General features: G+C 39.1%; 1 protein-coding gene across 1 annotated transcript in view; it reads left to right on the forward strand.

The window, feature by feature from the left end:
* Window positions 1-27,314, forward strand: part of pde11a (phosphodiesterase 11a) — a 42,403-nt gene that overhangs the window by 10,493 nt on the left and 4,596 nt on the right. Inside the window, exons 3-19 of the mRNA XM_031297139.2 lie at window positions 899-988; window positions 1,659-1,799; window positions 1,972-2,036; window positions 5,230-5,362; window positions 6,773-6,848; window positions 10,897-10,964; window positions 11,078-11,170; window positions 12,188-12,238; window positions 16,318-16,464; window positions 16,555-16,662; window positions 18,077-18,186; window positions 19,483-19,573; window positions 23,196-23,296; window positions 23,507-23,584; window positions 23,676-23,739; window positions 24,111-24,185; window positions 25,158-25,241. Of these exons, the coding sequence (XP_031152999.1) occupies window positions 899-988; window positions 1,659-1,799; window positions 1,972-2,036; window positions 5,230-5,362; window positions 6,773-6,848; window positions 10,897-10,964; window positions 11,078-11,170; window positions 12,188-12,238; window positions 16,318-16,464; window positions 16,555-16,662; window positions 18,077-18,186; window positions 19,483-19,573; window positions 23,196-23,296; window positions 23,507-23,584; window positions 23,676-23,739; window positions 24,111-24,185; window positions 25,158-25,241 (1,575 nt within the window). The remainder of the gene's footprint in view (window positions 1-898; window positions 989-1,658; window positions 1,800-1,971; window positions 2,037-5,229; window positions 5,363-6,772; window positions 6,849-10,896; window positions 10,965-11,077; window positions 11,171-12,187; window positions 12,239-16,317; window positions 16,465-16,554; window positions 16,663-18,076; window positions 18,187-19,482; window positions 19,574-23,195; window positions 23,297-23,506; window positions 23,585-23,675; window positions 23,740-24,110; window positions 24,186-25,157; window positions 25,242-27,314) is intronic.

Consider the following 27,314-nt stretch of genomic DNA (forward strand, 5'->3'; position numbering starts at 1 on the left):
AGACTGAGAAATTAAAGATATGTAGCTAACCCAAGAGAGCTGTTTGATTGTAAAGAGAAATTGCAACAATTAGAGCAGGGTTTCTCAGCCTTTTCCAGCCTACGATGACAGTTTTAGGTCTACAATTATCATGACCCCAGCAATTAGAGCTGTCAAGTTGTCATGGGATCAATTGTACTTCACACATCAAACAAATAAATAGCCAATATTAGTCCGTTCATTTCCTGCATATTCAACTGCATGTGACGTCTCTCCCAATAGGTCCCTAACTCAAGGTTGTGAATGTAGACCTTGACTACCTACACAAGCTTCCCAGTTATCAACACAGCGCTATAGGATTCTGTAAATTTACATGTTCATTTATGGCTAATGAGTTACTGATGCATTGTGTTTTCTAAAAGGTGACAGAAATATCCCTGTATCAGAGGCCACAGCTGAGTAACTTCCCATTCATGTATTGTTATAGTGTCCCTTTCCTCAGGTTGCACTATAGGCTGGTAAATATTAGTGGGTTTGTTATACTGATTGTATCGTTTACACAGCAGCCAGATGCTAAAGATAGATAACTAAACAAAGAGGCAGAGTAAGGAAGCACACAACCTAAATTCTATTGATTCCATGTTACAGGGGTTGAGTGTCTCTCAGATAAGGCTAATTGTACTTGAATTCAACCTGTGTATTCACATCGCCGCTGTCGTAACCACATGCGGTTGCAGCCACCGCTCTGTGTCCTGCATATTGGTGTTCTTCATGAATCAACAGTGGTGAGAAAAAAAAAAGTAGTTAGATTCCAAAGCAGTGCAACGTTCGATTTCAGGATACATATTAAATAGAGTCATTAATGTGGCTTAATGACTCTATTTATTATGTATCCTGAAAGTGGTTCCATTATTTACAGGTGCTGCAGATGTACCTGCCCTTCTGTGGTATTGCGATCTCCAATGCCCTACTCTTCGCAGCCTCAAGGAAGGAGTATGACAGGAGTCGGGTAAGGATAATAAAAAAAAAAACATCAGCATTACCCCCCCCCGCCCCCCCCATCCTTGATGCTGACAGAGACAGTGTATTGATCAGCAGCAGCCCATTTGCTGCCACTGCAAAGCAGCATGCAGCCCTGCATGGACATTTTCTCTGGATCTGTAGTGGGGGATGGGCCTGTATCCAGACTCGGGCCTGGTCTATGATCTAAATCTCCTGGGGAATGTTAAGAGATGCACTAATTCATTCCACACATTGATCTGTGATGGAAGAGAACATAATGAGTACACTGCTCAGTGAATGGAGGAGAGAAATGAGGATAGCTCCCTTTACACCTTATGATTTGTAAGTGCTTGTGTATGAAATTGGATGACACTGCCTTAGAGAAAGGGCCTTACTTACTTGTACTGGAGTAACTGATCATGTTATATCATCATGTTGGTTTATGGTTTATGGTTTAAGGATAATAATAATAATAATAATAATAATAATAATAATAATAATAATAATAATAATAATAATAATAATAATAATAATAATAATAATAATAATAATAATAATTGTGCTCTTACAGCTGAGTGAGGTAAAACACATTTATCTAAAGTGGATTTTACAGCAGTGTGTGGTTCAGACTGTTAGGAATAATGGCAGTTGTGTATTTTTCTGTCGCTGGTGTTCAGGCACTCTTGGAGGTTGTCAATGACCTGTTTGAAGAGCAGACTGACCTAGAGAAGATTGTCAGGAAGATCATGCACCGTGCCCAGACATTGCTAAAATGCGAGCGCTGCTCTGTTCAGTTGTTGGAGGACATTGAGTCACCGGTACTGTTTTTTTCTCTGCTGTTCTGCTGTGTATGTTTGTCTGTCTGTCTGTACATTTGTACATGTGGCATGACTGTTCTCTCTGTCTGGCTTGATTTATCAGTAAATACTGTGTACCTCCATCAATTTTTTCCAAAAGCTTGAATGACTTCTTCCCTTTTAAATCTTTCAGGTGGTGAAGTTCACCAAGTCGTTTGAGCTACTGTCCCCTAAGTGTAGTGCAGACACTGAAAACAGGTATGTATGGTGTTTTAGTGTTAAAATCTACTCTGCTCCTCAATGACATCCGTACGGTGGCTGACAGGGGCAGACGCCCTGCAACTTAAGAAAACACACGCAAACAGACAAAACACAAGCAAATGAAGAAAACAACTTCATTCATTTGACAACACATGTGCAGCATTCAGCAAACGCGCTGCAAATGCACACAACACAACCAAATACATAAACGCACTGCAAATAAAAAACGATGCAAAAAGAAAAGCACGCAAACACCGAAAAAAGAAGCGATGCAAAAAGAAAAACAACTTCATTAATTTGACAACACGTGCAGCATTCAGCAAACGTGCTGCAAATACACACAACACAACCAAATACATAAACGCGTTGCAAATACACACAACACAACCAAATAGATAAACACGCTGCAAATATGAAATGATGCAACAGGAAAAGCACACAAACCTAGGAAACAAATGCAACAAAAAAACGCTGCATCCAGATTACACAACGGAAGTTCTCCAGACCTCTAGAGGGAGCAGCTAAGTGGAACAGCTTGATTTTCGACCCCACAGGGAGAGAGCACTCTGCCTTTTTATTAGAGTCGGGTATGGCTGCAGCCTGGAGAACTCCATAGACTGTATATTAAATTCATATTATTATTATTATTATTAATAACATAATATATTAATAATATACAGTCTATGCTCCCGTCTCATGCTCTCCCAGCTTTTCAAAATAAAAGCTTGCGTCTGGTCCGCTATGTCTTTGTACTTTGGTGTGTTGGATGTTTGTGAACTAAACAGTACGGCAATCATGCTGATGAATACAATAATGTTTTCAGCAGATGTCTTACTTACAACACGTTGGAGTTAGCAAAGCAGTTTTGTGTTTATATGTGCGAGTGGGATTTATTCAGTTTGATAAATCCCACGGTAAATTGGCTGGTTTACTAAACAGGGAGGGACTAGAAATCCTGTCTGTTTTTTGTATTTCAAGAGCGAATTGCTCCACAATATGAATACAGATTGATCACTTATTTTGTTGGTAACCGTTGTTGTATTACACTTGAGGAGGCCTATAGCCTACTTCAGTAATGCGCCTTTCGGACCTCGAAATTAAACCCTCTCATGTAATATGGCTTAAACACGCTGATGCAGTTTTAAATGTTTTATCACCACGAGTTTACAGACGTCTCTGCTGATTGAGTATCACCTGGGACCTGAGCCGAGACACACCCACCAAACGAGAGAAAACATATCTCAAACATAGACTTAATATTTACAGTCTATGCAGTTTCTCTCTCTCTCTCTCTCTCTCTCTCTCTCTCTCTCTCTCTCTCTCTCTCTCTCTCTCTCTCTCTCTCTCTCTCTCTCTCTCTCTCTCTCTCTCTCTCTCTCTCTCTCTTCCCCCCCCCCCCCCCCGTGGGGTCGAAAATCAAGCTGTTCCACTAGCTGCTCCCTCTAGAGGTCTGGAGAACTTCCGTTGTGTAATCTGGATGCAGCGTTTTTTTGTTGCATTTGTTTTCGGGGTTTGTGTGCTTTTCTTTTTGCATCGTTTCATATTTGCAGCGTGTTTATCTATTTGGTTGTGTTGTGTGTATTTGCAGTGCGTTTATGTATTTGGTTGTGTTGTGTGCATTTGCAGCGCGTTTGCTGAATGCTGCACATGTGTTGTCAAATTAATGAAGTTGTTTTCTTAATTTGCTTGTGTTTTGTCTGTTTGCGTGTGTTTTCTTAAGTTGCAGGGTGTTTGCCCCTGTCAGCCACCGTACATCCAGCCTAATGAAAAACATAGCATTGCCTTCCTTTTTCACATTTTGCATATCGGTAACCATTAAACTAACTTTTGTTTGCCTTCGGCACCACGGCATCTGCAAATTCTGCACAGAGCTTTGTTTAAATCTGTAAAGCTGACAAAAAATAAGGGAAGTATAAAAATTGAATATTCTGTAGTGCTGTGGGAGCAATATGCTGATGCTGAATAAAAGACATACTATGAGCCCTACTTTATTGGGTTTTGCTGCTTCTCTCTACTGCTAGGGACGGCTGAGTGGAGAAAGAGAGGCTTAATATTGTGTGGGATGTTTATGGATGAAAACCAATGCTGAAAGGAAGACAAATTATCCCCCAAGTCCTGCACTTTCCGTAACTGATATGGTCACTTCAAAGCAGTAGTGATAACCGCAACAGTATTACAAAAATAAAGTGAGTGGCCAATTCAGTCTTTATGACTAGACATACACTCCCTACTTATTTGTGTCTCTGTTGTCATATATGAAATAAATAGCCAGTTTGTGATTTGAAGTAATAAAACTACACATTTCAAATTGAAATGACAAAAGTACAGGATCTCTGTGATGACTCTAGTCTTCCTAAAGGTTCACATGTGAATAACAAGGGTTGCTGTGCAAGAATCATATGTGTGTAATTAAGTGAATAAATTTGGTGTCAGAGAAGGCGAGCATACTGTAGGATTTCTAATGTGCCTTACAATCCCCAGCCGCCCCCCATAGGGAGCATAATGTTGAGCGAGTGCTGTTAGTGTTTCTATGGCAGACATGAGACAGGGAAGAGAGAAACTGAAGAGCAAGAAAGAAAAAGTAGGTACCGCATCTCGCCATCACACCCATGAGATTTATTCCCTGCCGCACACACAACTGTATCACTAGATCAAAGGGATTCAAAAGATCTGACATCAGTGTCTCTCCATCTTTATTCTAGTCTAGAAAGACAAAATGAGCCACACTGAACATTTACCTTTTGAAGATAAAAAGTCAGCGACGGCCCACTGCAGTAAATGTGAATGGGTAGTCTGAGCAGGGATTCAGGTGTTTTTGTGGCAGAGTGTGGGGGTGTTTGGCAATAAGGAAGACAATCACACACTTAACTTTTCATTACTTCATAAGCTGCAGGAGAAGCTTACTAATATCTACTGTATGAGAATTTCATTAAATGCAAGTCAATGTAAAAGAGGGTCCACAAGGAGAAATAAGAATGGCCTTTTGCAAGCTTGCAGTTCACGTGTGATAGAGAATATTTTACTTGAATACAATAAAAAAAATATTTTTCATTTTTATGATAACAAAGTTATCAACTAAAGGAGTGTGTTTTTAGAATTAAACCTCTGCTGAGAGAAGGCAAGTGGACAAATTTGGCCCAGTACTATTCTGTTCCTTTTGTCATCCTCCCCTCTTATTTTCTGACCCTAGTTTCAAAGACAGTATGGAGAAATCGTCTTACTCAGACTGGCTCATCAACAACAGTATCGCAGAGCTGGTAGCATCCACAGGACTCCCTGTGAACATTAGCGATGCCTATCAGGATCCTCGCTTTGATGCTGAGGTAAACGCACAATAACATACCTTTCAAATCTGACATCCAAGTAAAATGATCTCAACTAACATTACAGACAAACCAGTATGAAAAATATGCCTGTGACGATTATCATTCAGGTCATAGTATTTTTAGAAGTACTCAATCAAAACTAGATTTAATGTTGGTTTTGAAGATGTTTCACCGCTCATCCAAAAGGCCTCTTCATTTCCACAAACTAGTGTGAAGTCCCAGGCATTTTAATGCTCTATGGGATGTCCACAGTCCACACGTCAATGTCACATGTGAGTTAATAAGGTCACATGGGATTCATTAATGGCTGTGAAACGGTCTTAGTAGTGATGTCAGGGTGGCTTTGTAAGTACGCATTGTGATGATTGGACAGATGGTTTGAAACAGAAATGAAGGAGACCATTGATGTCAAACTGTAACATCCATCCCTGAGCTGTTTATCAGTTTACGTTGCCGTCTTAACATTCCATTCAAGATGGTTTCATAACAATCCACACGTTAATTTCTGGAGTCTGATATCTCATGTGATTGTCATTTCATGATATTCGTGATATCATCCAGGTGTGAAGATTAAAATAGCTGCCGGTCAGTAGAACTGCTGAAGCCTCTTGGAAATGTCTCCAAGACAAGTCCAGTTGCCTTTGACTTAATATTTTTTTTTAATTTCTTTTGTTTTATTTGCACAACATGGTGAGAATTTACATACCCATTTTTCCATTTTGTCAGCTGTTAATTGATCTCCGTAGGATAAAGGCCCTATCAAACCAGGAAGCGTCAACCGCTGTGGCCGGTGCTGATGCTGCATAGATCTAAACAGAATCTCTCACTGGCTATAGCACAGCAGTCTGCTCTGCATCCAGCTGCAAGCAGCAAAACTTTGACATGGTCAACCTTAAGCAGCAGTGACAGAAAAATGGAAAATGTGTGTGCTGGGCGGAAAAGCTACCAGCAGGCTCTCACTGAAATAAATAGAGGCAGCAACTTGCTGCTTCTCACTTTTCAAGGGTTCTTACTATACTTCTATGTAGCCTCTTCCATTAGAGGTGAGGCATTTATACTTAATAATCCAGTGGTGATAATATCATCTAATACTAGAGAGCTGGGTATCATTTTAAATCTTTCAATACTAGTGCTAACACTATACTTAAACGTAAAATTATGATTTAAATATGAAAATAGCAGATTAAAAGGCAAGTAAACTAGTAGGGTACACTACAGATTATTTTTGTAATGATTTATTTTGCCTGTTTTGTCATAATAAAACCTTTGGTTGACAATCAAAGTTTTGAGGTTCCAATACCCAGTCCTATTTATACTTAAAGCTTAAACTTTTGGAGAACAGTGCAAGAAAATGTGTTATGCAGATGGATGGTAATCCTTATTTTACACTACTCCCACTCTTTTTAGGCACACCAGTTCTCAGACTTCCACATCCGCTCTGTGCTTTGTGTTCCCATATGGAACAGCAACCACCAAATCATTGGTAAGTTAACAAATGGAGCTTCCTTTTACTTTTGGAGCTTCTCTTACTTATTTGATGTATGTCCTTGAAGATTTGTATCAGGTCTATCAATTTTAAAAAAAATACTTTGCACATATTTATAAAAAGGTATTACATTTAGAGTATTGTAATTTACAATATGGTAAGGTATGGTAAAAGTATGTGGACACCTGACCATTACACCCATGCGATTATCTCATTTAAAAAATGTGATTGACTATTGACCATGGCTATAAATATACTGCAACAACAGCCTCCACCCTGGGATGGCTTTCCACAAGAGCATTATTGAGGTCAGGCACTAATGTTGGGCGATAAGGCCTGGCTTGCAGTTGGCATTCAGTTCATGCCAAAGGTGTTGGAGGTCAGTCACAGCGTATCAATGTTCCCTAGCTCAGAGCTTTGTGAACAGGAGAGTTGTCATTTTCACACAGGAAAGTGCACAATGATCTAAAATATCATTGTATGATGTAGTGTTAAGATTTACCCTAATTTGAACTAATGGAACTAGCTCAAACTAGGGCTGGGCAATATATCAATATTATATCAATATTTTGATATGAGACTAGATGTCTTAGATTTTGGATATTGTAATGTCATAATATGACAAAAGTGTTGTATTTTTTTTGTTTTAAATGCTGCATTACAGTAAAGTGATGTAATTTTCTGAACTTGCCAGACTGTTCTAGCTGTTGTATTATTTATCTTTACCCACTTAGTCATTATGTCCACATTACTGATGATTATTTATCAAAAATAATTGTGTAAATATCTTTTTAAAGGGGACATATGCTTTTCCGTGTTTTCTGTCATATATAATGTTATAATGTTGGATTTTCATGTTAAATGTGGCCAAAACTTCAAATAATGACGTAAACATATTTTAGATAAATCCCTGTGAGCTAAAACGCTCAGATTTCCAACTGTTCTGAACACTCCGGTTTCAACAGTTTTTTTCTACTCTGGGCTAAGTCTTATGCAACTCTAAGCCAGCCTTCTATGATTGGTCATCTGCTCCAAGTAGGCAGGACTGTTTTTTTGTTTTGTTTTTTAAGCCACATTGTCGCATGTAACTACATGCTAACGGCAGTAAAATATGTCATCTTGGCTGCCAGTGTCGTTAAATTCTCCCCAATTCCGGGTAACATTACTCCTGAAACATTTTCTGTTTATGTAGTATTTGGATTAAAAGCCTTTATTTGCGATTTTTGACAGTAGAAAGTGCTTTGTTCCACTAAAATCTAATGTTAGCATACTGCTAACTATTAAGTAGCTACATGCTAACGCAACATAGCTGTATCTTGGCCAACGCTTGACATTTCACCCCAAATTCCGGTTACTTTACTGCTGGGACATGTCCGGTTGTGTAATATTTGGTTTAGAAGCTTTTATTGGAGATTACAAAGTCCTGCCTTCACCCAGCCCTAGCTCAAACTATGAAAAACAGCCCCAAACCAAAAGACAGAGGTGTCAACATACTTTTGGCCATATAGTGTATCTATGATGCAGCTATATATTCAGCACTTCCACAACAATGTTGCTAGATGCTTGTCTCACATAGCCAGACATTACTCCACAGCGCAGCGGAGTAGCTAACATTAGATGTTGGCTATATTGACAGCCATAAAAGCCAGTGCTCATGAGGAGATTTGTACCCAACTGACAGACACACTTTTTCGGCTTAGAATTAGCTACAATAGGAACTGCTAAAAACCCCACAACCTCGCCACCCTCTCCACACGCCAGACAGACACTTCCTTGGCTTAGAATAACGATAGGAACCGCTAAAAATACCACTACCTTTCCGTCCTTTTCCTTACATCATGTAGCACTCACATGTACTCATAATGTAGGTTTCAAATGTCTTTTTCCCATTTTGCTGCATAGTAGACAATAGGGGAGAGGGTAGCTCGAACATGTGAGTGTGTGATTAGATCCATGCTGCACCATCACTCCAAACTTGGAGGTCCCTTCTTCTGGCTGTGTGCTTTGTGTTTGTGAATCAGCCCCAGGCCACCACCACACTGACACTCTGACAAATCATTGATCTCTCGTCTGGTTTTGGTGCTGGATATTGCAGGGAGGAGTAATGATAGAAGTTCCTCTCGGTCCACTGAGATCTGACGCAGGAAGTCATTAGTTATATTTGAGTGCAAATTGCGGCAGATATGCTAATATATCTGCCGCATGATGGTTGGTTAAAACCTGTGTGTGTATGTCTCTGCGTGTGTGTGATGTCCGGGTGTGCTCACGTTTTTTTTGCGTAGGTGTAAGAGCATTTGTCGGGGAGGGGAGAGGGAAGAGGAAGAAGAACAGAAAGAGAGTGAGGGGAGATAGAAATGCAGTGTGTGTGGGTGGCACCCGAGGATCTGGAGTGAAAAAAAACATTATGCAAACAAAGCAGTAGGAGATTAAATTCTCAAGCCAAGGATACATTCAGGTAGAAAACGAATGTCCTTGTGTCATCTGCCAATGTTACAGCCAGCTCCTTCAAAATGTCACCAAAAGAAATACTGTTGTAACAACAATGAGGTTTAATGTTAAATATCAAATATAAGTAAAATCATACTAGCATCTACTTTAGTAATATGTCATTAAAGCTACTTTACTATAGGTATTACAAGGTGTTTTTTAGATGATTGCATTTTCCAAATTCAGTTACCTAAGATTATAAAAAGAAGTTGTTTTTCTAGCCTGAATTGCCATTTCGGTTTTGATTCTATTTAAATTTCTGAATTGGAAAGTCTAGTCCAAAAATCCATTACATTACAACTAAGTAAAATACAACTAAGTATAATAAATAATACACGCTACTGATTTCTCACCTACTGACATCAGACCAGTATTATGATGTTTCATTTTTGCTAGTGGAATCAGGACAAAATGTGAGTTTCAGCAGGTTAATGACAGCTCTGTGATAGACTGAAGGCACGACCTGTCTAGGGTGTACGTGGGGTATACACATACAGTATAAATGATGAATGGATGGATGGTTAGTGAGAGAATCTGTAAAAAACAGGCATTAAATGTGTGACGCTGAGCCCTCTCAGTTGGTTAGGATTTTAAACAAATTCCTGACTGGATTCTTGGTATAATTCCTCATGAGCTAGTTGCAAAATTTGACACCTTCCCTCCACCCAACACCCCTAGTGAACAAACAACACACGGGTCATTTATGTAAAAACTAATTTTATGTTTTTTTTGTTTTTTTTTTGTGATCATAAAAAAACATTTGTGACATTAGGAATGTGGTGTGGTTGAAGATTATGTGGTGTCCATGGGGCTGTAAGCAGTCATTTAGTTCACTTATTCTTGGGGCCAACTATGCTGCAAGTCATCACATATTATATGCTCATTACAGAGGAAGCAATAATAGATCTGAGAAGACATCAGCCCTGTATTTTAAATTTAATGACACCATAATGAAAATTGTTCTTAGCTACATTACTAATCATGTTTCACCTCTGTGGATTTCCAGTTATACATTGAAATTAAAGTGTCACTTTGGCAGGTTTGTTTGACCTCCTAGAGATAAATAAAAATGGTAATGTATTGTGTAATTACTTTTTAGCATAATTTCTCAGAGACAATAAAAGTCCGTCTCCATCAATTAAATGTTTATGCTTTATCAACAAAGCCTTTCTCTGTTTTTAATTAGATGATGAGAGAAGCCATCTAAACAGGGAATATTGCTGTCAAATAAAAAGGCTTCAATCCCACTGCAGCACTGTGGACAACAACTGGATGTATTGTCAAAAACAAAAAAACATTAGTTGAATGCCAACTTAACCAGTGCCACATTTTGTCATTTGTATAACAGTGTGCCATACTCATACAGTATACTGCTATATAGATCATAGGATGTTGTTGTCTCTCCTTAATTTCCATTAATAATGCATGTTAGTCGATGAAATAAAGTGTGTGGGTATGATGCTCTTTTCATTGGAGGCAGGTTATATCCTAAGGAGTCTTGCCAATATCAAGCTTAAAACATTATTGTTAAGTTCTTATTGTATGGTTTGTGTAACAGGTGTCGCCCAAGTGCTGAACAGGCTCGATGGGCAACCATTCAATGATGCAGACCAGCGTCTCTTTGAAGTATACACTTGCTTCTATATCTTTTCAACATACAGTAGCTCATGGTATATCAGAAACTGTTGTAGTTGAGTCTTGAGTTGAGTAGTTATGTCTGCTTTTTGTGCTTTTCTCAGGCGTTTGTGATCTTTTGTGGACTGGGCATCAACAACACCATCATGTACGACCAGGTGAAGAAATCCTGGGCCAAGCAGTCTGTGGCTTTGGATGTAAGGACACAACATCCTATTCAATTTCCTGCCTCACATTATAATTTGAAAATGAAAATGTGCTATTTCCCTGTTTTCCATGTTTTTATCCACTTACATTTGCAAAAAACATTACTATGCAAACAAAGAGTGTTGACTTAAGTTGATTCTGCACTGCTCCTGCTTTATACCTCATGCCTGTATGCTCATTGTGTTCATGCTACCTTCATGTCCTCCCTCAGATGATATTTTCCTGTGCGTGCTATCTGTTCTTGTATTCCAATTAGCTACAATGGTGTCTTTATTTTGTATTTCCAGTCAACATATGCTCTGTGCTGAAACATTTACCCAGAAGTCATTGGAAACAATGGCTGCTGTGTGGCTAATATAAGGCATCTTCTTACTTATTCTCTCTCAGGGGTCTTACTGCCTGGCTCATTTTTTAGTCTCATATTTCCACAAGAATGTACGCATGAAAAAAGTGCTGATCTCTCTTTTGTAGATAACCTTCTCACAAAGGTTTTATTGAAAATTAATGAGAGGCAGTGAAAAGCAATCCCTCATCTGCCCCGCAGTATGTAGGCATTCAGCACTACTCAGCCTTTACAGTACGTTCTTACATTACAATAGGGAGCTTTCAGGTGCATTAAAGTAGTTAGCACCTCTCTGTTTCAAGATAGGAGAAGCAGAGAACAGAGAGATAGAGCATTTAAAGCAGAGGCACAGAATGAACTTACTGTATATGTAGATGCATTGCTTCTGGCAGCACTGAATAAACATGAGCGTTTCTGATCAAATAAGCAACTGGAGGTCTGTGCAAGGTATTTCTCTCAGGAAATGAAGGGAACATGGTGATGGAATCGGGGCTGACATGGCTGCTCTTGTAGACTGCTCTAGAGGCAAATGTTAACTTCCTCATCTGGAAGATCCACTGAAAGGCTGTGCAGTATTTTCAGCCGTAGCTTCTCTAGGAACCCTACTGGTTATTTTAATGATTTGAAAAATACATTTAATGGCACTGTGTCATTTTTTTTGCAGGTTCTGTCTTACCATGCCACTTGCTCCAAGACTGAAGTTGACAAATTCAAGGTAAGAGATATTTCATGTTATAATCATTACATTTATCTCAGCAAACCCATTTCTTTCTCTTAATATTGACAGTAGTAGTCAGTTTAAAAAAATAAAATCTGAGCTCAACAGGATAAATCACGCACGAGACTTCAACTACTATTTTGTGGGATCTTTATTATATTTTCTGCTGTTATTTCCCCCTGCTGTTTTATGCTTCTTGTCTATGCAAGTAAAAGTAAAAAATAATGCTTGCCTTCCACCGAAGGAAATGGTTTCCAATTTACAAAATGAAACAGGTATTTTTTTAAAGCAAATAATAATAATAAAAAATCAGTAGTATTCCAGCAAAAAATACAGCAGAGGCACCTCTGTAGGGAGGAGAAAACAGAAAAACATTCATAACACTGCCCTGTATAATCACTATACAGTACTGGCGCTAACCTATCATACTTAAAGGTGCAATATGTAATACTGAGAGCTAGTGTTTAAAATAGTTACTACAGTACAAATTCAAAATACTGGAGAGAGTCGTCTCCCCTGCCCTCTGCTTCCCAGACTCGACGTTCACATTGGTTGCCAGGCTGAGACCGGAGCATCCACAACAATGTTGCTAGATGCTTGTCTCACATAGCCAGACATTACTCCACAGCGCAGCGGAGTAGCTAACATTAGATGTTGGCTATATTGACAGCCATAAAAGCCAGTGCTCATGAGGAGATTTGTAGCCAACTGACAGACACACTTTTTCGGCTTAGAATTAGCTACAATAGGAACTGCTAAAAACCCCACAACCTCGCCGCCCTCTCCACACGCCAGACAGACACTTCCTTGGCTTAGAATAACGATAGGAACCGCTAAAAATACCACTACCTTTCCGTCCTTTTCCACCCGACTGAAATACACACTTTATTGACTTAGAATTACGGCAACAATCGCTAAACACACTGCAAACTCGCGCGCTTGCCTGGTCCTCCGGTAACATTAGCAGGGCTGGCATGGCGTTAGCCAGGACCAGTCAGGATTACTTTACAGGCTGTGTCTCAATTGTTTTTGTGAGTAACCAACTCGGGTACTCTAGCTATATAATTCCATGTGAGTAGTTATACTAATGTTGAAATGACATAAAAGGCCCGTCCCTAGTAGCTGTGATAAATTAGCCTGAAGCTAATGCTTACCGGTTCAGGAGGAAATTAGCCAACTCAGTGTCCTTTTGGGCTCTAAGCTGTCTCCATCTTTCAAATACATCTTCAATATTTACCCGGGGTTTGTTATGTCTCTGGTCACACAACTGTTAGAAACTGGCATTAGCATTGTTGTCAGAAAAGGTAGTATTTCAATTTAGCATGTTTCCTTAATATCTGATGACGCAGTGGGGTCATTTTTGGATTTATTCCAGTCAATATATTACATATTGGACCTTTAATTTTACAGAGGAAACAAAAATGTGTCAATACAATAAAAATACAAAGCAGCAAACAAGAAATCATCAACAAACACAGTTTTCTACCTAACTCTCTGATAACGAGCTCCAGTGACAACTGACCAACATGTGGTAGATCAGACAACTTTCAACCAACAAATTGCTGTATTGTACTATGTAATTCTTAAACAACATGATTATTCATATATTTTCTCATCATTGGCAAAAGCAGCCATTATCAGCAAAATTGCACATCATGTTGTACTTCCTGGTTACATATATGTTTCTTATTGTGGACAAATTGATTGATCCCACTAACAAGTGTTGCCTGTGTAACCAAAACCTTAAATAGCTTATTCCTCGCCATAGACCTACAGCACTATTAAAAACACACCATTGAGCCACAATGATGCGCTGGGTGACATGATTGTTCATTGTGAATGTGGGTATTGTAATTTATTTTGAGTCAATTCCACATACATCATCCTTCTGCCAGAAGTACTCACTAGAGCAATGGTTCTCAAACTTTCTTTTCAATAATGTACAACCCTTTGACATATGTTTGACATAAGTACCCCCTGACCAGAACAAAACATTTTGAGTAAAAAAAAGGCCACACTATATAAAACAAAAACACGTTGTAAACTTTGTTGCTAAACTATGTTTTACTAATTTGTTTTGTTTTTAAATTATAAAAATGAAGCTGATATTTGTGATCCATTTTCAAAAATATATGTCTTAAGTAGGAATGAATAGGCTTGGAGTGTCAAAGACAGAGGGAAGTTGGAAAGTAGTGAGAAACGGACTAAATTGCATTGTTGGTTTTGATCTTTTCATGGGATTTGTTGACAGTAAGAAAAATATAGAATAGAGTCATTTCTTATCCCCATGTTACCAAGTCCTCATACCTCAATGACAAAATAGGTAATTTGTCAATGCCTTTCAAAAGGACCCATATGAATGTTTTCTGATCTGGCGTTTTCTATTGAGACCAGTCTGTCCTTTATATATTGCAGCGTATACACACAGTGTGTGTACACAATTTGTGAACATCAGGTTTGCTCTGGTGGTGCAGGTAATTGCCCTAATATAATTTCATTGTTTTCCTACTTCTGCAGATGTGTTCCTTAATGTCTTTGGCTTTTTATTGAGTTCAATTAAGACAAATTAAAGAAAAGAACAATATTAAAGATCCATTATGATTCTGCTAAACCCCTCCATTTAACAAAAGTCTGATGCAAGGCATCAGCAGTAAAATAGACTTGGATTTCTCTGATGGCTAAAATGTAACTGTTGTTTTACAAGAAGGTAAAGTCTTGGAAATTTAGCTCATAATGCATTTATTTTACTCATAGGCCCTTTAATTAAGATATATTTTTCTAATTAAATAACAATCTCTTATTAATGGGAAAGAAAAAAATCTATTGCAACAGAGAGGAATTATTGGCAGCCTGTGCTCTAGACTTTCTGGACTTTCATACATTTTCCATTTCTGAAGAACTGTGTATGGGCTGAGAATTCCCCAATGAAAATAAACTAATTGTGGTATTTGGAATGGATTACTCCAATCAATAGGCAACCATTCTCAATGCATTATTTATAAAGACTAAAAAATGAAAATATCTACATTTCACTTACACTTCTGAAATATAGATACGACCTATTTCCTTGCACTTTCATATGTAGGGTTTTCCCCTGTGGCCATCACCGCAAAGTAGGAACCCCACTTTCCAGCATGCTTGTGTGATCTTTCAGCCCCCTCATCCAGCACAGCGCTCAGCTTCCTGCCTTTCCCGAACTTACTTTCATAACTGCTCCACATATGGAGCCTCACAGAGTACACTTGGCTAGGATTCCACAGAGTGCAAATGGCAGTGGCAAACAAACCTGGCTAACATTTCGTAACCCAGGGCTGTAAATTAAAAGGGAGGAGAATACCTGCTGACCTGACAGGCAAACATTTGTGAGGGAAACATGATGCTCGGGCAGCTGTTGGAGAGTAGAGCGAGAAAGACTAAAGAGAAACATGGCTATACTGAAACTATAACAGATTTGTAAGAGGGCTTTGACTCATTGGAAGGAGATGCAGGTCAGAAAGCATGAAATGGTCATATTATAAATACTGACTAGAGGCAGATATATCTGCTCATTAGACCACATCGAAGATAGCACACATGGATGCTTCAGTATGAATATGGTTAATTGGAATCACGTATGTGTTATGCGTTTTTGTTTGAATAATAATGAAGGAAAGCCGTTGATGATTACTACTGCACAACTACGCTCGTCAAAGAGCTCTAAAAGTAAACAACAGGGAAATTCTCCAGTAAAGCTCCCTCATTAATCTTAACCCTCTCCAAATGAGTCCTCAGAGTCTTAATTAGAATGTCTTCATATTTCTTGTGGCGGCCTCTAGCTCACCCAGTAAGAGCGTTCGCCCCATGTTGGCTGAGTCCTGCAGCGGCGCAGGGTTCGAATCTGACCAGCTGCCCTTTGCTGCGTGTCATCCCCCATCTCTCTCCCCCTTTCATGTCTATCCACTTTCAAAAATAAAGGGAAAAGCCCCAAAAAATAATCTTAAAAAAAAAGAATGTCTTCATATTTCCATGTATCATCTGAAAGTGGCACAGCATCCTCTGAACTCATATTCTTATGTTCTCTTTCTACGATGAAACAGGCAGCTAACATTCCCCTGGTTTGCGAACTGGGCATCGATAAGCTCTACTTTGACGATTTCTCCCTGGACGTTGACGCCATGATAACCGCCGCTCTGAGAATGTTTATGGAGTTGGGAATGGTGCAGAAATTTAAGATTGACTATGAGGTGAGACAATTGACTGTATTTATCTATTTCTTTTAAATACTTGACTGAATTTGCCCATGTGCTCATCCCTCTCTCCGTCTTCCCCTCCAGACACTGTGCAGATGGCTGCTGACTGTCAGAAAAAACTACAGAATGGTTCTCTATCACAACTGGAGACATGCCTTCAATGTCTGCCAGTGCATGTTTGCCATGCTAACGGTAAAGATTACGCTGCTATAACTGTAGATCATGAGATCAATTTCAGTCAGAGACATTCTTTTAAAGAATTGACAATTTTTAGCAAATGTTCATACAATTAAAACAATCTTAGCAGCAATGAGGATAACCCCTGCCCCCCCCCCAGATAAACACATACATGACCATTAGATACATACAGCTAACGAGGAGGTTGGCAATGGCACTGGTGGAAAGTAACTAAGTAGATTTACTCAAGTAATCAGAATCAGAAAAGGATTTATTGCCAAGTAAGTAACACTTAAAAGGAATTTGCCTTGGTTGTTGGTGCATACATAAACATGATATGAAATAAACAAACAATAAATACAGAAACAAATATGTACATATAACTGTTTAACATTAAGAAAAAAGGCTGTATGGATTAGTGTAGGACAAGTGTGTACTTAAGTACAATTTCTTTGACTTCTCAGATCAGTCTTAACAGCAGAACCAGAACTTTTACATTTGATACTTTAAGTACATTTTGCTGATAATACTTTAACGTAAGTATGAATTTTGAAATAGTATAGTATAGAATTTTGAATGAAGGACTTAATAGAGTACTTTGGCATTGTTGTATTGGTTGGTTATTTAGTAAAGCGTCTTAATACTTGGTGGTGGAGGGAGTTGCAGCAGCAAACAGTGTTAGCATGAAGGTATCAGAGTAAAAGTGAGGAGTGTCAGGATATAATGAGTCTACACCTGCATGAATATGATTTGACGCTATCAGCTGATGAATGAGCCAATGATTGTGAAGCATGAATGAATCAACTGATGCAAGCCTGACTTCAGTGATTACTGAAATCTTGTTATTAGTAAAAGGTAGATAAAGCATTATACATGTCTGTTTGACTAATGTTGAAATTCAAATTACGATTAATCGTATTACTAACTATACAAACAGCCACTTCTTTGCATAGACAAACCGGAGATTTTTCTTTGAATACAGACCAAGAGAATTACTGGGGCAACAAACACACACACACACACACACACACACACACTGAATTGATTATTGGCACAGGGAGATGAAATGGTAGTGTGTAAGCTGTTCTAGGCCCCGCCACTCTCCAACCATATGTTTTAATGAGTGGGCTGAGGACAGTGCTCTCTTTGCCGCTATCCCCACAGTGACCTACAGTGACTCACTCAGCACATGGCCTCAGAAGCCATTCATCCAAGCCATAAAGCTCCCTGTGTGACTGTATTACTGCAGTCCCACTGGCTATCTAGGGGGATACTGTTTTTAGGATGCTGCTATATACAGTTAGAGGAGTTTCATTTTTATTCAATGTACTCCTCACACTTTCATAGAATAAGACGATAAGAGAAGCAGCTCTTATTTGTGTATGTGTGTTGGTTGTCTCATTGGCCTCCTCTCCTCTGTGCTAATCAGACGGCGGGTTTCCAGGAGACTCTGACAGAGGTGGAGACCTTAGCACTTATTGTAGGTTGTGTGTGCCATGACTTGGACCACAGGGGCACCAACAATGCTTTTCAGGCAAAGTAAGTTTCCGGCTTTATCTCTCTGTCTCTCTGTCTCTGCAACACACACACATACGCGCACACACACACGCGCACACACACACACACACGTGCACACACACACGTGCACACACACACGTGCACACACACACACACACACACACACACACACACACACACACACACACACACACACACACACACGCACACACACTGCATTTATAGTGCACCACCTGCAGCAGTCTGCAGTAGTCCACCCCGGATCAGCAAGAGTCAAGTGGCAAGTTGTATAAGGCTTATATAAGGCTCTGGCTAATGAAGAGAGTATAAACACTGCTGACTCTGAGCACATTTAGATCAGTGGCTAAACTCTAAATTGCTTGGACTTAGGGTTCTCAGTCCTCACAAAGGTTATTATAGTAAACAGAATCTGAAACCAAGATGGAAACTAGGTGGAGGCTTTTACTTAATGGTGTTTACAGTACGCCCATAGCATATGAACAGCATGTATGTAGTTACAATTTAGGGCACAAGAAAATAATTGTTAACATAAGTTTCAATTAAGTCATAATATTTATTAATTGGGATGAAATCATTTGTGATCAGTGACAAGTTTGCAGTCCACCTTTATGTTTACGATAATTGTCCATACATTTTATGTATCTATGAAGAGGGCAACAAGTCCTAATATGCTCACTCAACATGTGATATGAACACCCACTACAGCTAAAAGTCAGCACTTCTACCTCATAGTCATTGTTTCATTTAAAATCCAATGTGCTGGAGGACAGAGCCAACACAGTGAAACACATATTACTGTCCTAATACTTTCTGACTTTACTGTAACACCAAAACTATAACGGAAACAATATCAAAATTAAACAAAAACTTTGTAAATCCCTGACAATTTGCACTGTGGAAATGACAAACTGAAAACTAAAGCAATGGTATATCACAAACTTTAAAACCCTGGCCCACATGCCTCACCTTCAGTACACCAGGCTTCAGATTAAATGATAATCATTTTCAACGTTGAACAGTTGAATTTCAGCTGCAGTTTAGGTTATGGGTCTCCAGCTTCTTTTATTATTGAGCCATGAGTTGGCGACAGTGCACAGAGCATTGGTGAGGGAATTACAACAGACTCAATAGCAGACCTTTTTCTCTCAGTATGTGTTAAATGCTGATTATGTTATCTCTCTTCCTGATCCCTGTGTGTTTGTGTGTGCTTTCTATATGTGTGTATGTGTGTGTGTGTGTGTGTGTGTGTGTGTGTGTGTGTGTGTGTGTGTGTGTGTGTGTGTGTGTATGTGTCAGGACGGGCTCAGCCCTTGCTCTGCTTTATGGGACCTCTGCTACACTGGAGCACCACCACTTCAACCATGCTGTTATGATCCTGCAGAGCGAGGTGCACTATGTTCCAATATCTGCTGCAATGCAGTTACCATGAAGCTTCTGCTAATGCCGACCACTGCATGTTGTATTTGTGCAACACATTGAAATTGCATATCAGGCCATTTCAAACACCATCTATAACTAGATGATGAGAGTTTGGGTGGACAAATAAAAGAAAAACCCTCTCAGGATAACATAATACATTTCAGCAGCACCTCCAAAATGACGATACAGTTTAAAGGGTAACTACCGTTTTTTTTTCAACCTGGACTCTATTTTCATATGTTTTTATGTCTAAGTGACTAATGGGAACAACAATCTTTGAAATTGGTCCAGTATTAAGCAAGATCGCTGCAGTAGGCAGCGGCGAAACAAGCTACAATGTAAGTTAATAGGGCAATTGTCCAGCTTGTATTTACCTTCACAAAAGTGCTCGTTTTGCCACTGACAGGCTCAGATTAATATTCTACGTGTCTGACAACATTATGGAAAGAATTTCTAAGGCGGTCAACCTTTCTGTTAAAGAGTAAGATCCTTTTTTAAAACAAAAACATCCACAAAATTGCATTCGCTAAACCCACCAGACTCCATGTAAATAAACAGTAATTTTAACATCGTAAAATACACTTCATTCAAAGTTGACAGAAACAAAATAAAACTATGAAAAGCCGTTTGGGGTCGTCTTTCCACTTTTCAAACCATCAAACTCTAGTTTTGGTTGAAATAAACACATAGTTTACCGATTTACATGTGAAAGTATGTTGGCTCTATACACTAGGGGTGGAACGGTACACAGAAGTCACGGTTCGGTTCATACCTTGGTTCAGACATCACAGTTCAGTTCGGTACAATCGAGGGAAAAGCAAAACAAAAATGCAGAAGGCAATTTTTTTTATTGTTTATGTCTCAGGCTGTACCACCTAGTGTCATACAGTCTGCAACAGCCTGAAGTGTGTAAACCCCACACTAATCACTCCGCCTAAGCAGCAGTGCTTCGCCTTCTGAGAATACAGTTCCCAGTTTCTATACGGTTAGAAGATGGCTGTGTCTCATGTGACCTTGTTATTTGTACACGCTGTGACTATACAAATCACAACATGTAAATAGGAAAATGTTAGCGTTATTTTGTCACTTATCGGGAGCAGTAGGCTAATTGGAGCCAGTTACCTGGGATCTGGGCTAAACTAGGCTAGCGGTGGGTGTGCCAGACAGAGTTAAGACACGCACAGAAATGAGAAGGGTATGGACTTATCTAACTCTGGGGGATATGGTGAATAAGCTAAAGTCTCAATAAGTTGGCGTGTTCCTTTAAAGAGGTTTTTTAAAAAGGTCTAGCTCTAAAGGGATCCTTTCCATAATGTTGTCAGACACGTAGAATATTAATCTGAGCCTGTCAGTGGCAAAACGAGCACTTTTGTGAAGGTAAACACAAGCTGGACAATTGCCCCATTAACTTACATTGTAGCTTGTTTCGCCGCTGCCGACTGCAGCAATCTTGCTTAATACTGGACCAATGTCAAAGATTGTTGTTCCCATCAGTCACTTAGACATAAAAACATAGAAAAATAGGGTCCAGGTTGAAAAAAAATGGTAGTTACCCTTTAATCATCACATCTTCAAACAGTTTCAACAAAAACTGTACATTAAAACCTTCATGAAGGGAGGATTTATTGCAGGACTGTTGTATTAGACTGCGTCTGTGTTTCATGTAACAACTACATTGATTGATTGATTGATTGATTAGGTGTACCTAATGAACTGGCAACTGGGGGTATATTATATTTTATGTATTTAAAAATTGAATTAGAGGATAAACCCCTTGAGATATATATTATATGTAATAATTGATGTTTGATATATTATGTAGGTTATATGTTCATAATTATGTAACTCAGTCTGTGAACAAGCTACGTGGTGATTTTTTTCACAGCAGACATCTTGACTTGGCATAGCAGGAACAGCACAGGTGAAAGGAATAATTCAACACATATTTACTTTCTTGCCGAGAGTTTGATGAGAAGATCGACACCACTCTCATAACAGATAGATGTGAGAGTGGTGTTGATCTTCTCATCTAACTCTCAGCAAGAAAGCAAATATCCCGTATGTCCCAAAATGTTGAAATATTCCTTTAAAGTAACAACAAATGTAACTTGTTGCTAAATTCGACTTTCCCTAAAATGTTTGTTGTATGTTGCCTCTGCTGTATGTGAGCGAGTAAACAAATAGCTCATGCTGCCCTAAAATCAATGCAATTCCAGAGGTGATAGATTTGGTGGTAATTGGTTGAGAGAGACATCAGGTGACAGGCTTTGCATGACGTTGTAATTAAAGAAGTTTTGAGGGAGCAGCTGTGACGAGGCTTAGTAGGGTTTGTTCCAGTGGCTTCATTATCGCGGTGCTGACAACACAGTAAGCTGACAAATGTTTGCTTGGAATATCATAATGGCTTCTGTTGATACTGGGGTTGAACTACTGCTGTCCTATTAGCATATAAATGAATAATGTGGCTAATTCAAGAACAAAGCTCACGATTCAATCCGCCAACCCACACAAACCATTAATTTAAAACTTTTAAACGTCACTCACTTCCTTTGTATCTCTCAATTTCCTCTCTCCATTCTCACTTTCTATTTTACTTGCCTCCCTCCTTTATCCGCTCCAGTTGAGACAGAATGAGAGAAGTGCTTTGTGTGTCTCCTGTTCCGTAGTTTAATATTTCATGGGGACACATGAGCTCATGAAGGGAATCACAGGCACTTTGCACTTGGATTCTTAGCGTTTAGTTTTGACGACCTCTGCTAATTTCTGCAGGTTGTTATCATCCCCTCATTCTGCTCCTTTCACCGCTACATCTTTTATTTTCTCCACAGATAGCTCTCCATCCTCTAGAGGAGGATGCCTAAGTGGTGAATGAATGTATAATGCATAAAGAGGAGAGGCCTGTTTTGATGATAGAGAGCCTCAAGTGAGAGATGTTGCTTACTTATTAAGAGCAGCTGGCTTCCCCCCTCCCCTGCACGGATCCATTCAGTTTTAGTATTGCATGTTTTCTTAACCATTGTGGTTTAGTTGTGCAAATAGGCCTTTTTCATGAAAGACTCACTCCCTCGTTAGGTAATTAATTCCCCCTTATATTATTGATACTCAATAGTACAGTATGTATTAAATGTGACACATTGTATTGTGGGATTGTTAACAAAGTAGTATAGACATATAACAGTAGTAGATGCCATGAACTCTACTATTTTCCTTTTTGTTGGAATCTTTATAATGGCACTATTTAGTGCATAAATTTCATACTCAGAATTCAGACACTCGAATAAAATGGCAGACAGTAAATATATTGTGCACTATACTGTATAGTAAAAAACCACATCCAATGATCTGTTTCAGCCAGTATTGTCAGCAGTCTATTATAAAGGTCAAGCTGTTAATAAATAATTCAAAAAGTCTCTAAAACAAACCCATATAACAAGTAGTAAGGACCTTCTGTCAAGTAAAAGGTACCCATCCCAAACATAATGAATAATTCATGCAGGGACTAGAAGTTCTTTATTTTAGGCACTTTGGGTGCGGTTAGAAAATGTGTTTAGAAATTCTTTATCATGTTATCTCTGTATGTGTCTCCACAGGGTCACAATATCTTCTCCAACCTCTCCTCCACAGAGTATAGCGACCTTATGCAGCTGTTGAAACAGTCGATTCTGGCCACAGACCTCACACTTTACTTTGAGTATGTTCTGCTAAACACCACACTGCTTATTAAGCTGTTAAATCTGCTGGTAGTGAGATACACAGAGCTTGGCTGACTCCAGTGTACAAACTCATTTACAATGAAGCATACTAAGTCTGTCCCTCTGCACTTTTCTTTTACATAATACCGCCCCCTTGTGGAATTTATGTCACTTACACCTACATATATAGATGTCTCGTTTCTTTTTAGGAACAGAAACACTTTCTTTGAGCTGGTCAGCAAAGGAGAGTACAACTGGAATGTGAAGGCTCATAGAGACATGTGCAGGTAATGTCCTGGCCTGCACACACAAACATAGTATCTCTAAATCGTTAATATCATAAATACTACATGAAATAATTTGTCTTGTTCCCCTCAGATCCATGATGATGACAGCGTGTGATCTTGGTGCTGTCACTAAACCTTGGGAAATATCACGCAAGGTGAGATATACTCTCTTATTTATGAAATGAATGTACTTCTAAACCATTCATCTCGAGCTGAAACAATTGGTTGATTATTTGATAGTTGGTCAAAAGAAAAATAACAAGCAACTATTTTGATAAACGTTTAACTCCTTTTTTAAGCAAAAACTGCCAAACATTCCCTAGTTCCTGCTTCTTACTGTAATTGTAGGGATTTGCTGCTTTTCTTTGTCTTATGTGATTGTAAACTGAATACTTTGGGGTCTTTGATATCACCTTGGACACTTTTCTTACATTTAAAAAAACAACAACAATGAATTAATTGAGAAAATAATTGGCAGATGAATCAATAATAATAAGCTCTACAATGATCTTTTCTCTCACCCCAGGTTGCAGAGTTGGTGACCAGCGAGTTCTTCGAGCAGGGCGACAGAGAGAGATCAGAGCTGAAGCTCACGCCCTCTGTGAGTACTTCCAACCAACTCTGGTGTTTTGTGCTTTTTGCAGTTTGTTTCGTGACCTCTACTGAGCTGATGACGCCAAGATATATTTTCTTCGCAGTTCCAAAACACACTGACTGTGTAGGAAACATGAGAGCTTGTGTCTCGTAGGGTAAGAAAAGTGAATTGTCAGCTTGACCACTCCACAGCCTCGCTGCCGTGCCAACTGTGGGCCGCGTAACAATCATTCTTAAAAAAAAAAAAAAAACTCCTCCTACACAGGATTCAAATAAAACAGTGACCTTTCTGTTCATTCAGCTGTAAACACACAAGGCTTTTTGGTGTATTGGAGCTCTACTAACTTTGACTTGCAGAGATAATAAATTGTCGTTGTTTGTCTCATATAAATGTAAAAATAGTACAATAATAATAGCAGGAAAAGACTTAGGTCTTAATGAAGATCTTAATTCATAACGTATTCAGACTGTCCTCAAAGCCACCGAACCACAACAGAGGAGCGCTGTGTGTTTGATTGAGGAACTTTGAAGGCTGAACTGTGTTACAAGTCCTTAAAGGGGAAAAACCAACAGCTTTCTGTCTGCAATTAATAGCTGTTGACTAATCGAGCCACACCACATTGCCTCCCCTCTGAAATAACTAATGCAGTAGCCTCAGGGCTGCCGCTTGTGTCAAACCTTTACTGCTCTGTGTGTGTGGGTGTTGGAAATTAAATATTAACTTCTAACTCGTAGCCCAGTAACTATCTCGGAAGCACAGCCTCAGTGGAGCCTTTTAAGTTGTGGCTGCAAAAGAATGAGGTAGAATAGAAAATGTACGTGAAATAAACTCAGTTGTCTTGAGAGCTGAGGGAGACTTTTCTTAGTAACAGCAGCACTTTAGGACTGTAAGCCTGACTTGTTGGTGAAAAGAATCCCATTCCTCATGTTTTTCCTGCACAACTGTAGGTGTAAATACATTCTAACTTTTGTGTTTCAGGCCATCTTTGATCGAAACAGGAAGGATGAGTTGCCAGGGCTCCAGCTGGAGTGGATTGATGGAATTTGTGCGCCGCTGTACGAGGTAAATGCTTGAAGCTTCGCTGCTCTCTGGCCTTCATTGTGTCGCGCTTGTCACATACACACACATCCGCCTCTGACATCAGTAGTCGCTGTCCTTCCTCAGCTATTGTCCCCCTCACTGACGCCAGCAATGCTGTCACCAACAACTATTCAACTTTTTCTTTGCAACAGAAAATGCTTTTTTTTAATTTTTATTGAAAGCCCTGAAACAACTTCAAGGTTGCATCCTGTTCTTTTGAGAAAAGCAGAATGAGTGTGCACTTTCGGATTGCAAGACAGCTTAGAGGTAGCGGAGTGAGAATAGAGCTCTGATGTCAGGTTAAATCCCCTCAGTAAGACAGTGTTTTTTGGCTTTACTGCACAGTAATGAAATAAGGACTAACTCTTGACTGCCATTCTTCTGAGACACAGATGCTGATTTTATAGTAGGATCCCAGCCGAGCAAATGTTAGGGTCAGAGTTAGAGCTAGTGGTTATCTTTCAGGGAATTGATGGGAATCTATACTGTGTCCTCGCCAGTACAGTAATGTGTGTGCGTGTGTTTCTGAATGACGTCAAGAGAGACTTACCTGCCCCTCCCACTGCCGGCAGCAGTGGCTGTGTGGGAGAAAGACGCAGGCTGACTTACTGAGGATATCAGGTCTGTTAAGAGATGAGGCTACTGAAGCTAAATTTATGAAAGCAAACAGTTGTGAAGGGAGTGAAGGATAAAATAGTTAATTCATTCTTAGAGCTTTTGCACTTTTAAACTCCTTCCTTTTTAATGGTACCATCATATTAAACACAATCTTAGTCATCACGAGTAGAAAACAAACAATAGATCATCTTCACATTTATTGAGTTATCCCAGGATCAGTGTGAAAACTTTGAGTAGACTTATCTGTGCGGAGCTCTGCTTTCACCATTGTTACAGTCTGTGTAGTATAGATAAAAAGCATCAAAGCTGTGTATGTTGTCTGCGTGGGGGGTTTGGCTCCACGCCGCCTCATGTAAAAGGCTGATGTTTGGAGAATGCAGATATGGAGCTCACGATCATGCTGCTGCCAATTAAACTTGCGAGGGGGAGAACAGAGGAAGTTCAGAGGCGGTGGGGTTTATGTCCGTGGGCGGAAGAGATCTCATTCTTGATCTCGCTGATCTTCTTCTCCTGGTGGTGGCTCACTACTGCGTGGAATATTAATCCCCCATTATATAATCTTCCATCTTTACACCCTCCATATGACAGTCTCTGTCTCACTTCTTCTTCTGATTCTACCTCAGTGGAATAATAATGTTGTGCAAACCAAAGATAATGTCCCACACTGTGGATATATACTGCGGAGAAAGAGGGAAATTGTTCTCCTTTAGAAAAATCTCTTCTTTTAACCCACAAACGAGACAAATCCATAAAAGATTAAGATGATCAATCCACTCGGTTTTTGAAAATCACAGCTGTGTGTAGGCCACATGCCATCACAGTGTGATATTATTTTCATTAACAGTTAACCTAAAGATAATTTCATTTCAAGTAATCGTTTGGTTTATAAGATATATTTTTCTACCCAGAGAAGGGCCTCACTGAGATTAAAAATCTCTTTCACAGGTGCCTTCTGGTCACATCACATGTAACACAGATTTATTATGAATTAGAAAAAAATATTCTATAATTTTGTTCTTATTGGACTCTTAAATTACATAATTTGTGTCCAATTGACCTACTCTAAGACAAAAATCTGAAATTAAGTTTCCAACACATGAATACAGCAATAAATCACACTGTTCACACTGTCCATATCTTAACATATTCATATCTACTCATGACTGTACATTACTCTGCACTAGATGCTAAACTGCATTTTGTTCTCTCATTACTTGTGCTCCCTGTGTGTGCAATGACAATAAAGTTGAATATAATCTATATGATATGATGTATATAATCATAAAAAATGTCAGAGAATAGTGAAAAATGCCAAAGTTGATGTCTTCAAATAGCTTGTTTTGTCCAATCAACAGTCCAAAACCCCAAAATGACTCATTTATAATCACGTAAGACAAAAAAGGCAGCAAATCCTCCCGTTTAAGGAGCTGGAACCAG

The sequence above is a fragment of the Sander lucioperca genome, chromosome 8, assembly GCF_008315115.2.
Source record: "Sander lucioperca isolate FBNREF2018 chromosome 8, SLUC_FBN_1.2, whole genome shotgun sequence".
NCBI classification, from domain to species: domain Eukaryota; kingdom Metazoa; phylum Chordata; class Actinopteri; order Perciformes; family Percidae; genus Sander; species Sander lucioperca.